We start from the raw sequence: 12704 nt of genomic DNA, 5'->3' as shown, positions 1-12704 counted from the left end.
GGAAGAGACACCAAGAGACCGGTTACAAGTCCACCTTAATGCATTTCATTCCATATACCATTTACTTTGTTATTTCCTAAAGAGTTCAACTGCTCCCATTCCTACATTCCTTTAGGCAAAAATATTTTGAATAAGAAAAAAGGAGGTCAAGTAGGAGTGTAACAGCCATGTGCAGGCTGCGCAAAACAGTTTAAACATGTTGTTATTAAAAAAAATATCCATAACAGAACATGATGATTTGTTTAATGCCTCAAGCAGCTTGGTACGTGGATCACTCCACCCCCCATCACACAAAGTTCTTCCAGGGCACTGCCAGATGGCCTCTGGAGAGAGAATGGAAGTCCTCCTCCAAGTGATGCTGAGAACAGAACATGGCAAGCCGCTCTCTATATGGTTGAGGACAGTGACGGAATCACATCTAAAGCCTGGCCTCCCTTCCCTTTCCCCTCTTGGTCTTTTCCTTTCTTTTCTTCCCTTCCCTTTGCCCCTGCCCTCCCTGTCCTTCCCTTCTTCCTTCTGTGTTTCCCTATCCCTGTGTCCTTCTGTCTCCATCCTTCTCCCCACCCCCCACCCCCAGACTGAGTGACATCGATGGTGGTTATTGGCGCACCCTCCCTAAGGTGGAATAGTTTTAGGTGCCATCTGCATAGAATATATTAACCTAGTTTATGATTTTAGATATTTTTTTTAACTTTTGTATTATATTATGTACACCTATATGATGTTAGCTGCCCTGAGCCCGGCTCACCAGGGGAGAGCAGGGTATTTATTATTATTATTGTTATTGTTATATTACATCTGCAGTTCAGAACAGCAGCAACACAGAAATTGTTGCCAGAATAATTCCTCGGCCAGCTGTCATTCAAGTAGCCTGAAGTACTTCTGAAGAATTAAAGTCTACTTCCTTTGACACTCCAAATATTCATGTTCAAAACCCAGTGTGATAGACTAAGGGTTCGTATATGTCAGTGACTGTAAGTGGGGCCGAGTTTAAGGGAAGAGACTCGGAGCTGCTGGAAGGGGTCTTTTACTCCAGGTTCCGGTGCGATAGGTTGTGCCTAGTGTGACTGGGGCAGAAACCTGAAGGGTGACAAAAGAGAGAGTTTGGGGAGAAAGGTCCCTACTGTAGCCACTGAGGGGAGGAATAGTCTCTGGGGAAGGAGGTATTCCTGGCCCAAGTGCTGTGTGGAAATTACTTTAAGTGCTGTGAAGTAATTCTACAGAGAGATAAAGGAAAGGAGAAGGGAGAATCTCTACATTTCCTAGTTTTAGGCACCAGAATATACACATGAACCTCTGTGTGCAGGTTATGGGACTAAGCTACCTTAAAGTGTTGGAAACCTAAATTAGATAAAATATCATGTGATCTGTATGTGTTGAGCAACTCATTATACGTATAGAAACTTTGTACCTTTCCTTAATACTAGTTTTTCTTCCCATACCTTTCCCTTTGAAATATAATAAAATCCTGTTGTTTTATTGTTCAACTGGGTAAAGCCTCTGGTGTCTGAGTTTTCTGAGGTAAAGCGAAGTAGGTGACGTGGGAGAGATTTCTCCCCCTCGTCACACCCAGCAACAGACCGATTAGTATTGATTGGCGGTTTACACCATCCATCCTCCAAGGAGCTTAGGGTGGCGTACACGGGTGTCCCTTCCTCCATTTTATCCTGAGATACTCATGCTGAGAGAATCTGGCTGGCCCGCGGTCACTCAACGAACTTCCTGATGAGCAGGATTCGACTCTGGGTCACCTTAACAGCTACACCAATGCATTAAAATGGCTCTACATGTTTGGCTGTGGGACAGCTGCAACGGCTTTCTTTAGCAAGCCAGTGTGGTGTAGTTGGACTAGGATCTGGGAGACCAAGGTTCAACTCCCTACTTTGCCATGGAAGCTTGCTGACTGACCTTGGGCCAGTCACACACACTCTGAGTCCAGCCCTACCTCACAGGGCTGCTGTGAAGATGAAATGGAGATGAGAATGATGTAAGCCACTTTGGGCCCCCACTGCACAGAAAGGCAGATGACAAATGGAGTAAGTAAATAAAGGAGTGACTATAATGGTTCAGCTCTGCTGTTCAGGTCTCCTTGAACGCCATCTGCCCATTGCACACATGTGAACTGTCCACCAATCATTTCTCTGCTAGAAATTACCAAAAGATTCTTCACTATAGCAGAGCACTAACTAGAGACCGAATAACTGCTTAACAGACTGGAAACAAAATTGGCTTCCACGGTTTGTCCTCCAACAACTGCTGCAATGCAGCAGATGTCAACAAACCATGATGTCCATTGTCTGAACTGTGCTCTCCCTATAGACTAAAATCAGGGCAAGCAATTGTATCTGACCCAAGACGCAAAGCCTTAGGAGCCAGACAGTGCAACACATCCTCTGCCCACTACCTGAATGACATCAGGGTGCCCAATGGTAAAAGGGAACCAGCTTCCAGGTTTCCATCTAGCTATACCCATCACAACGCTATCGCATCAAGGTACATCTCTGCATATGGAGGCAGCTATGGAATCAGGTTTGCAGGAGCCTGTATCTCATAGACAACAGCGTTGCCTGAACCAAGGGCCTGAACCACAGCAGAAGCTCACAAGAAATGGTTCAACAAGCACACCGCCCACTGAAGGACCGTAATATAGAGCTGGCTCCTACGGATCTGTTCCACAAATGGTGGACTTTCCCCTGGAGCAAGGAGCTCTCTGCTGACGGTAAGAGGCAGAAGAGCCCCCCTGAACCAGGAGAAGGCTCCTTGTGCCAAACGAAAGAACTGACTTGCCTTGTACATACAACCCTTCCGCATGTTGAGTCAATGCACAAAGAGGCAAAGCAATGACACTGGCCCCACCTCCTGCGTCCACCTGATCACCAGCTCCTGAGTATAGCACCATGTGTACACTCAATCCCCACCATTGGTCATGTTGGAAAAGCAGCGTCCCCAAACACATGGAGGAAGCGCATGCACAAGCACTCCCTCCACATGTTTTCATTGGGCAGATGACCCAGTGATTGCACAGAGGCAAGGGGTGGGGCCAGCATGCTCATGCTTGCTGTCCCTCCCTGCATGCTCAGCCAATGTGCCAAGAGGTCATGCGCAGAGGGATGCCGTCATTAGCAGAACAGATCTATGGGATTCAACCCATTACCTTTAGTCACCCTCCTGCCATTCTTGAAAACATAGGATAAGCAAGCAACATACTTTACTGAATTGGGGTTGTTCCTCTCTGACAGCTTGTGTCTCCACATGTCAATCGTTTCATCATTAATTGAGCAGGTGTAGTCACTTTGATTTATGGCTCGGAAATCATCAGCAGGCACAGAATTCTGAAAGAAGATGTAGTTCACAATATTCAGAGAGAGAGAGAGAGAAATGATGACACATGTATCCTGCGCTTCTCTCTTGCCTCTTTGGCATGCCTTCTCACTAAGCAGGAAGTTTCACTGCTGATTTTGTAATGCAAATAAACGAACATGGCAATGCTTGATGACTTACACGGAGGTTGTAGGCTGTTTCCAGGAACTAAACTCCTCCCAAAAAATGGTGGAACATTACCCCAAGGGATGTTGAGATACTGACTTTCTCATCATGCCCTGCCCATTCTTCATATTTTATTGCATGCAGAAAGTGAATGGCCAAACCAGGAAATCCCACAGTTACAGTGCATGGGATCACTCTTTATGATCACTCTAAATTCCCCCCATTTAGGAAAGGAACGACTTTATATTACCTCCCTTTCAGAGCAAAGAACGAACGTCTGGTCTCCTCCAGAAAAGATACGTTGAACAATGTCATATTTACACGGATCTGTGAAGAAAACAATACACATTAGCGATGGCTCAGCAAACACACACCTTGCTTCCTCAGAACCACAAGAAGAAGAAGAGTTGGTTTTTATATGCCGACTTTCTCTACCACTTAAGGGAGACTCAAACCGGCTTACAATCACCTTCCCTTCCCCTCCCCACAGCAGACACCCTGTGAGATAGGTGGGGCTGAGAGAGCTCTAACAGAGTTGTGCCTTCCCCAGGTCACCCAGCTGGCTTCATGTGTAGCAGTGGGGAAACAAACCCAGTTCACCAGATTAGCCTCCGCCGCTCATGTGGAGGAGTGGGGAATCAAACCCGATTCTCCAGATCAGACTCCACCGCTCCAAACCACCGCTCTTAACCACTATACCATGCTGGCTCACAAGGTGGGATCCCATACAAAATCTCCCACGACTGAAGGAATTTCCATCTGTGGAGTCATGAAGTGGTTACGAGCAGCGGACTCTAATCTGGAGAACCGGGTTTGATTCCCCGCTCCTCCACATGAAGCCTGTTGGCTGACTTTGGGCCCCTCGTAGTTTCTCAGAACTACTCTCTGCTCACGCAGAGGAACCTTCAACCTCAGACTGCTGAGGAAAGTGCACACCCTTAGCACATACATTAATCTGCTCCTGCCGACATTTGGGAAACTGACACAAAGCACTAATGCCATTTTGCCTGTGCAAAAACTGTGAATGTCATTGCCGAGGGATCATCTTAAATCACATCCTTTTGCTGCACGCTGACCTGAGCAACGTATGTTTCATTTTGAGGAATGGAGTAGATGAGCCATAGCTTTAACTATCCTGCGTTAGTCAATCAGGTGACTATGGAGAAGAAACATCATCCTATTTAAAAATCCCCTTTGGAAGGAGTTTAGGCTGTTGGCAACACCAAGCCATTTCTGAACGTCTCTTGCCTTGAAAACGCCAAGGGGGGGGGGGGTCGCCATAAATCAGCTGTGACTTGACCAACACTTTTCACCACTACCACTCCACTGCCGTTCAAGATGTCTACTGGACTGCTGCTCCCTGGGGACAGTTGAGATACAGGAACAGCACAAGAGGCTTGCCAAGGGAAGAAAGGTCCAACCCACAACTACAAAAGGCAGATTTTAGCAAGCCCTTTTGACTTACATATGAGGAGAAGAGGAATAAGAAGGAGGAAGAGGAGGAATAACAAGAGTTGGTTTTTAGATGCCGACTTTCTCCACCACTTAAGGAGGAATCAAACCGGCTTACAGTCACCTTCCCCTCCCCACAACAGACACCCTGTGAGGTAGGTGGGACTGAGAGAGCTGTGACTAGCCCAGGGTCACCCAGCTGGCTTCATGTGCAGGAGCGGGGAATCAAACCCAGTTCTCCAGATTAGAGTCCACCGCTCTTAACCACTACACCACATCCTGTCCCTGGCAAACCCTGCCCCTTTCCAAGACACCTCATGACAGAAAAAGGTCACCCTGAATGGAAAATAGGCTACAAACATGGTCCTGCCTTATTACAACTGAATTCCATCGCTAGCCAGTGGTTACCATATAAAAGCCATTGCAAATATTTCATAAAATAATCTGTTTTGAAGCTGGGCACTACTAGAGCATAATTTTAAGAAGAAAGTGTAATAAATGCTATCTCTGTTTCAAGCACAGAACACACAAACTCAAATTGAGGGAGGTATACTGGAGGAGAGGATTGATATTTCTACAATATGTCTTCTTGTTGATAGGGAGCCGTCCTCAGAGAGAGTAGCTTCCTTTCAGGAAACCCTGAGGCCAATATAATACACTGACAACTTCAAATAATTCACTCCTCACAACACCAATTTTACAAAAGCTAAGGGGAGCCACAAGCACAAACCAGTCTGTGCGTATAAAATAGAAGAGAGCTACCCAATCAGTAAAATAAAAATCATGCAAGTTTTCAAGCATCTTCTCCAATATGATAAAGCATAGTTTCCACACTTTATAATCTCATTTTTTGCACCGGGAGCTGCAAAAGGCAATGCATGCCACTATAAAAATAAATGTGTCAATTAGCATTGAATCTAGGCTATGGGAGCATATAAAGGCCTAGTCACACCCTGACTAGTCTCAGCTCTTGCCGGCATCCACCCATAGCGCTGCCAATTTATTTACTTATTTTACTCTATCTATACCCCACACTTTCCCATCCCAGGACAGGCTCAGGGTGACTTCCAACAACACACACATAAAATACATTAAAATGTAATTTAAAACAGTTTACCACCCCATAATACAGATTGCAATGGCGTCCAAAATTACACCTACTACTGTAATAAAATTTAGTTGTAAAGGTGAAACTTCAGGCTTAGTATTATGAGAGGCTTTTCTCCCTCTCTCATAACACTAGAATGTGGGGTCATCTGCTGAAGCTGGAGGGTGAGAGATTCAAGACTGATAAAAGGAAGTATTTCTTCACACAACGCATAATTAAATTCTGGAACTCCCTGCCCCAGGGTGTGGTGATGGCTGCCAACTTGGAAAGCTTTAAGAGGGGAGAGAGCATGTTCATAGACGAGAGGGCTATCCATGGCCACTAGTAAAAATGAATGCTAGTCATGATGCATACTTATTCTCTCCAGTACCAAAGGAGCATGCCTATTATATTAGGTGCAGTGGAACCCAGGCAAGATGCTGCTGCAGCCGTCTTTGTGGGCTTCCTAGAGGCACCTGGTTGGCCACTTTGTGAACAGACTGCTGGACTTGATGGACCTTGGTCTGATCCAGCATGGCCTTTCTTATGTTCTTATATTCTTACCCTGCCCTTTTCCGTCCCAGGACAGGCTCAGGATAGCTTCCAACAACCCACACATAAAATACAGTAAAACGTAATTTAAATCAGTTTATCACCCCATAATACAGATCAAAATGGCGTCCAAAATTACACCTACTATTGTAGCAAAATCTAGTTGTAAAGGTGAGAAGGCTCTCATAAACTTTAGGCAGAGGGACTACAAGCGTCGGCTTATTAAGACACCTACAACTGTTCGCCGATTATTGTAAACATAACAAATTGCAAATTAATTATGCCGAAACCAAAATTTAGTTTTCACCAAAAGCTGGCTTCTTTCAAAATGGTCCATCGACAATGTACCAATAGAGCAGGTCAAGACTTTTAAATATTTGGGTCTCACTTTTAACTACAATTTAACTTGGACAAATCACAGAAATAATGTCATCAACTTAGCTAAATATTCAGAATCACAGATTAAACGATTTTTTTACTTAAAAGGGAACCAATATGTACCTGCAGCTATTCATGTTTTTACAGTTAAGATTTTGGCGCAACTACTGTATAGAATACCTGTCTGGATAGAAGCACTGAATAAAAATTTGGAAGCTGTACAGACTTCCTTCCTCCGCCAAATACTAGGACTTCCTAGTTGCGTCCCATTCCAATCTATCCTTAGTGAAACTGGAATGATGACTTTAGAGACCAAAGCCTGGCTCTCAACTTTTAAATACTGGATTAAGATTCATTTTTCTCCAAATGAAAATCGTCATACTCCCTTTTTATTAAAAGAAGCTGCAGATATAGAGTGGTTCACGCTTATCCCACACAAACTGAAAACCTTGGGATTAGATATAGACAACTTATTGATGCTGGACAGCCAAACCATTTTCCGAGTTATTAAGCAAAGACTATTTGACCATGAAAGACAAACAATCCTGCCTGCAACTCCTTTATCTTGTTCTTCATCCAAATTGGGTCTTTCTGCCAATTTTGGACTCCTCCAGGATTACTTCTACTTTCTAAGACAGTGATCCTTCCCTCCGCAGGGCCTTTATGCTAGCTAGACTAAACGCCTTTCCATCGGCAGTTTTATTCGGGAGATTTAATGGTACCCCTTTGGAAAAGAGAATTTGTGACTGTGGCTTGAATCAGATAGACTCCGTTTATCATATTTTATTGGAATGTGAAATGCTAGCGGACCTACGTACTAAATTTTTAATGCCATCAATTTTGGATAGGAACTCTTCCCCCCACTCTTTGTTCAGACTTTTACTGAACGGGTATGATCCAGAAACTACAGAAATAGTAGCCATGTTTTTGAAGCAAGCTCTAATGATAAAAATCAAACAAAAAATATAATAGCTGCTATTCCGGTTACTTGTAGACACTAGTTTTCTATATATACCTTATATTCACTGTACTCCGGGATACCTCATTTTATTCATATCTATTGCTACAGATTGCAATATTGATGTTTTATCATTTGCCAAATTCTGGAATACCTTGTACGATCTATTATGCCAATAAAGGTTTTTGAATTTGAATTTGACTACATAAATAAAATGAAAGAGGGGAAGAAGGCCACTCACCTGTTGTACCCAAGTGTTGCTCGTTGTAAGCTGCCCACTGACCCTTTACTGGGGAAGGACATTTAAGATTGCAGGTATGTCCAGTTCCTAGCTGGCCTCTGGTTCCACAGCCAAATGCATAGATAATTCCTGAAGAAGGCACGAAGGCTAGTGTGTGTTGCCTGAAAAAGCACAACCAAAACGTTTACAAACTTTTTGCAATATTTATTTTTCTATTTACATTTGTTTCTTAGAAGCCTGACCAGAAAAAGATTCAATGGATGATTCTTCTCGCCTCCCAACCATCCTACCCAGGTAGTCAGGGGCTGATCCTTTAAATTGTTTTTACATTCTGGTCTAGCTGATTTTATGAAGCTCTTTTAAAGCTGTTAAATGTTTTATGTTGTACTTATGATCTGACTGCAAATAAAGATATAATTAAAAGAGCAATGGCTCTGACTAAAGAAATCTTTAAAAGCCAGAAGGATGGCTGAATAGGATATTCTGTGGTTGGAAGCTAGGCCTTCAGTGCCATGCTGAGTTCTTTGCGTCCATCCCCCACCCCCCATGATTATAGAAAAGCAAGAACATTTGCATAATTTATGCAGACTGCTGAATTCAGCTTTTCTTTATTCAGAATTTGGACTGCCTCGAGGCAGGAGTGCAGAGTATGAATTTTCCATCTTGCAAGCCTCCATTCAACTCACAAATTAACCTTTGGAAAATGCAAGTTTGTTAGCATCAAAGAGACTCACATAACAAAGCTAGTTCGCCTGCTAGAAAGTTTACATCTGGAGACTAGACAAGTTCAGCAAAAGAGGAAATTAACTGAGCTGAGAATGTAGCAGAATTAAGATCTGCTGTGAATACCGTGGAAGATCCTCAAAAGATTGGTTTATAGATTCAACCAGAATCAAGGGGGGGGGAACTCTTCCAAGACCGTGCAAGACTGCAAGTGTCCAAACTCCTGCTTCGCTCGTTGCCAAAAACAACACTGTTACTCACCACACTGGTGAAGCAGCATATTAAGTCCACTCACCTACCACAAGCGATTTGGGACACCTCGCTGCCCATTAGCTCCAGAACCCTTCTGGGGTTTACTTCATCATTCAAGGAGTCATGGCCGAGCTGGCCAAAGGAACCTGCCCCAAAGGTGAACACCCCTCCACTCTGGTGAACAAAAAAGGATAAAACATAAGAAGAGAAGCTCACAACAGTTGTCGATGCTCACTTGGCTAGGGAAAAAAGCCACCTTTTTGGTTAAAAAGTGGCTTGCCTCTTCAACCAAGCAAATGGCTACAAGTAGAAAGCTCAAAGGCACCCCCAGTTGCATTCACAATTCTCCCTCCCCCCCATATACACAGACATGTTTCATCTTCATATCTGATTCTCTGAAGAAGGAAATCTGGAAGAATGGGAGGAAGTAGTTCTAAATGAGTGGGGCATCAGTGCTTCCAAGTAGGGCTGTTGATTCGGTTTGGCCCGAACTGAAAATCAGCCGAATTTCCCGATTCGGTGGTTTTTAGTTCGGGAGGAACTGAACTCAAAACTGGCAGGCAACCGGGGGGGGGGGGGCCAAATTCAGCGAGTTCGGGAGTTCGCGAATAAATTCGGCAAATTCGGCCGTCAGTAAGCAGCATAACCGTCAGTAAGCAGCATTCTCCTCCCCCGGCCAATCGGTGGCCAAGCTGGGTCTTCTTCTGGACAATCAGTCAGGATTGAGTACTGGAGGAATCAGCTGATGTGCGGCGCGGCCAGGGAGAGAGCGAGAGAGAGCGAAATCCTCGTGTGTGTGTGGGGAGTGCTTGTGCACATTTGCTCCTTTCTGTGGCTGCAGGGGGCGTATTTTTTGGGGTACAGACACAAAACTTTCAGTGGAGCTTCAGATGAAGCTTCTTAAGATACCCCCCAAGTTTTGTAAACATTGGGTCAGGGGGTCCCGAGATATGGGCTCCCCCCCTTTTTCTTTCCATGGCTGCAGGGGGCGCATTTTTGGGGGTACAGACCCCAAACTTTCAGTGGAGCTTCAGATGAAGCTTCTTAATATACCCCCCAAGTTTTGTAAACATTGGGTCAGGGGGTCACGAGATATGGGCTCTCCCCCTTTTCCCTCCCCCTTTTTCCATTTATGTGGCTGCAGGGGGCGCTTTTTTGGGGATATAGCCCCCAAACTTTCAGCATAGCTTTAGACTATTATTCTTAAGATACCACCCAAGTTTTGTAAAGATGGGTTCAGTGGGGGCAGAAATATCGCCTCCCCCCTTTTCTCTTTCCGTGGCTGCAGGGGGCGCATTTTTGGGGGTGCAGATCCCAAACTTTGTGCGGAGTTTCAGACCAGTGTTCTTAAGAGACCACCCAAGTTTTGTGAACATTGGGTCAGAGGGTCCCGAGATATGGGCTTTCCCCTTTCCCCTTTCCCCTTTTCCCTATTGGGATGAATGGATCAGCCGATCCTGTGTGCATCTTCTCCAGAGCAAAACGTCCCGTGCCTAATTGGAATCATCTTGGATTACAAGTCCTCTTCAGCCCCTCTTGATTGAACAGAAGACAGCCACAGTAAGACCCCTTTGGGGGCTTTAATCTATAATTTTTCTCCTGTGTATGTGTGTGTGTGTGGGGGAAAGCAGAGTCTGTGTGTGTGTGGGGAGGGAGCAGTTTCTGTGGGTGGGGGGGAAGCCAAAGGCGGCTTTCGTCGGTTCTGCCTGGGGTGTGTGTTCCCCCTCGAGTCTCTCGCTCCCTGGTTTGAGGGGGGAGGTTTCAGTTGTGTGTCTTCTGGTTTTCCCTGTTGCAAAGGTGTTGTTTTACAAGGTTGTGTTGCTTTGCAGTTGTTTTGCAAACTGTTGTCGGGGCTGGGAGCTTTGTGCGTGGGCGGCAAGCTCTGCTGAGAGATGCACATTAAGGGTGGGGGGACCCCTTTAAGGGCCCATATCTCAGCCCCCCCGACCCAATCTTTACAAAACTTGGGGAGTCTTTCAATAAACGTCCTTTGAAGCTCTGCTGAAAGTTTGGGACCTCTAACCCCAAAAATGCCCCCCCCCAAGCCGCGGAAAGGCGCGATTGTGTTTTTAATGGCTTTATTCGGCCGAATTTTTTTCCGAACTTTGAATTCCTGCCGAATTGAACGGATCCGAAGTGGGGGAGTTCGGACTTCGGCATATCCCGAATCTAAACGGGCCGAATTCGGCCGAATCCGAACTATACCGAATTTTTTTAAATTCAACAGCCCTACTTCCAAGAAATGCTGGTTTTCCCCTCTCTTCCACTGTCAAAGCCTAAAATGTTTCTTTACCTTTGTGAGGACAGCTGTGTGGTCATTTCCACAGCTGATATAGACGACCATCTGAGACCGTAAGAGCTTCACGTGGCATGGAGACTCCCGATCTGCATTGGAGAGAATATAAAAGCATGTGCCACAAAGTATATGGTTATGAAATATGGCAGAATTCACAAGACAGCTTTAAGTATGTCAACATCACACAGTATCTACATCCGTTAAAAATTATAGTTACAAATTTTATCAAATGGCTACAGAAGCACTCATAAACTAATCTCTGGAGACCAATGGGAGGGCAGAGTGAAAACTTTTCAATGAATTTCATTAATGAATTAATAAAAAATGACTGACAGCCATGACAACCAAAGCCACTTCTCTGCGGGGACTAATGTGAACATAGTAGCATATTTTTTTTCCCAGCCACTCCACACTCAGGGAAGTGGAGCTTGGGGGACATTATGTGTCTGCAATGGGCCCAAAAAGAACGTCAGAAGAGCAAATATAAAGGGAGGAGAAGATAATGTTTCCCTTATGCGTCTGCCTTTCCTTTGCAATCTCCTAGCTATTTCAGCTAGATTCAAGATATCTGACGAAGGGAGCCTTGAGTCGCAAAAACGCATACCCTGAAAATCCTGTTGTTCTCTAAGGTACTACTGGACTCGAATCTAGCTGTTCTCCTGCAGACCAACATGGCTACCCTCTGTACTAACAGCTATTTTCAGGAAGCAACGGGGGGGTGGATAACAGGGGGCAGAGAGAAAGCAGCAATCATTTCAAGCAGACTTGGACAAAACCAAACCTTCAACTGCTCAGCTCTGTTTTCAAGTATTGGTCAAGCAGGATAAAAATCCAGTGGTAAGCCTCTCTAGCAAGATACTGCCCCCATTTCACACTTCATAAACCCCCCCGCACAAAGAAGTGGATGGGCCACTCATAAGAAAGAATCGAGTTGTTCCACAGCAACTCCTCCTCCATTACTAGTCAGAATTTCACCTCTCCCAAGCAACTCCTCAAAATACCTCGTTGGTCGCTCAATCCTAACTGTCCCGAGCAATTTTTCCCCCAACCGAACACAGCTCCTGAGAGAGACAGGGCAAAGCTATGTGCTCCTCCTGCGGCGACTTGCACCAACGGGATCCCGTCGAGTGACTTGACACACTGAGGACTCGGCTGTGAGGGGAATTCTTTACCCAGCCCGAGCTGCCCATGGTTGTTCTGCCCCCATGCAAAGAACTGTCCATCTGGGGGAAAAAGCAGAAAACAAATAGCGGCAATCAGAAAAGTCAACACTCTGACA

General features: G+C 45.0%; 1 protein-coding gene across 1 annotated transcript in view; it reads right to left on the bottom strand.

Annotated features, from left to right (window-relative positions):
* Positions 1 to 12704, bottom strand: part of HERC3 (HECT and RLD domain containing E3 ubiquitin protein ligase 3) — a 54784-nt gene that overhangs the window by 22642 nt on the left and 19438 nt on the right. The window contains exons 5-10 of the mRNA XM_056855194.1: positions 12427 to 12648; positions 11423 to 11514; positions 9173 to 9303; positions 8155 to 8315; positions 3737 to 3813; positions 3208 to 3332 (exon numbers count right to left, since the gene is read on the bottom strand). Coding sequence (XP_056711172.1) covers positions 3208 to 3332; positions 3737 to 3813; positions 8155 to 8315; positions 9173 to 9303; positions 11423 to 11514; positions 12427 to 12648 — 808 coding nt within the window. The remainder of the gene's footprint in view (positions 1 to 3207; positions 3333 to 3736; positions 3814 to 8154; positions 8316 to 9172; positions 9304 to 11422; positions 11515 to 12426; positions 12649 to 12704) is intronic.

Source organism: Euleptes europaea, chromosome 9 (assembly GCF_029931775.1).
Source record: "Euleptes europaea isolate rEulEur1 chromosome 9, rEulEur1.hap1, whole genome shotgun sequence".
In the NCBI taxonomy this organism is placed as follows: domain Eukaryota; kingdom Metazoa; phylum Chordata; class Lepidosauria; order Squamata; family Sphaerodactylidae; genus Euleptes; species Euleptes europaea.
The sequence above is the reverse complement of the archived record's forward strand: the minus strand, read 5'-3'. Positions and strand labels throughout refer to the sequence as shown.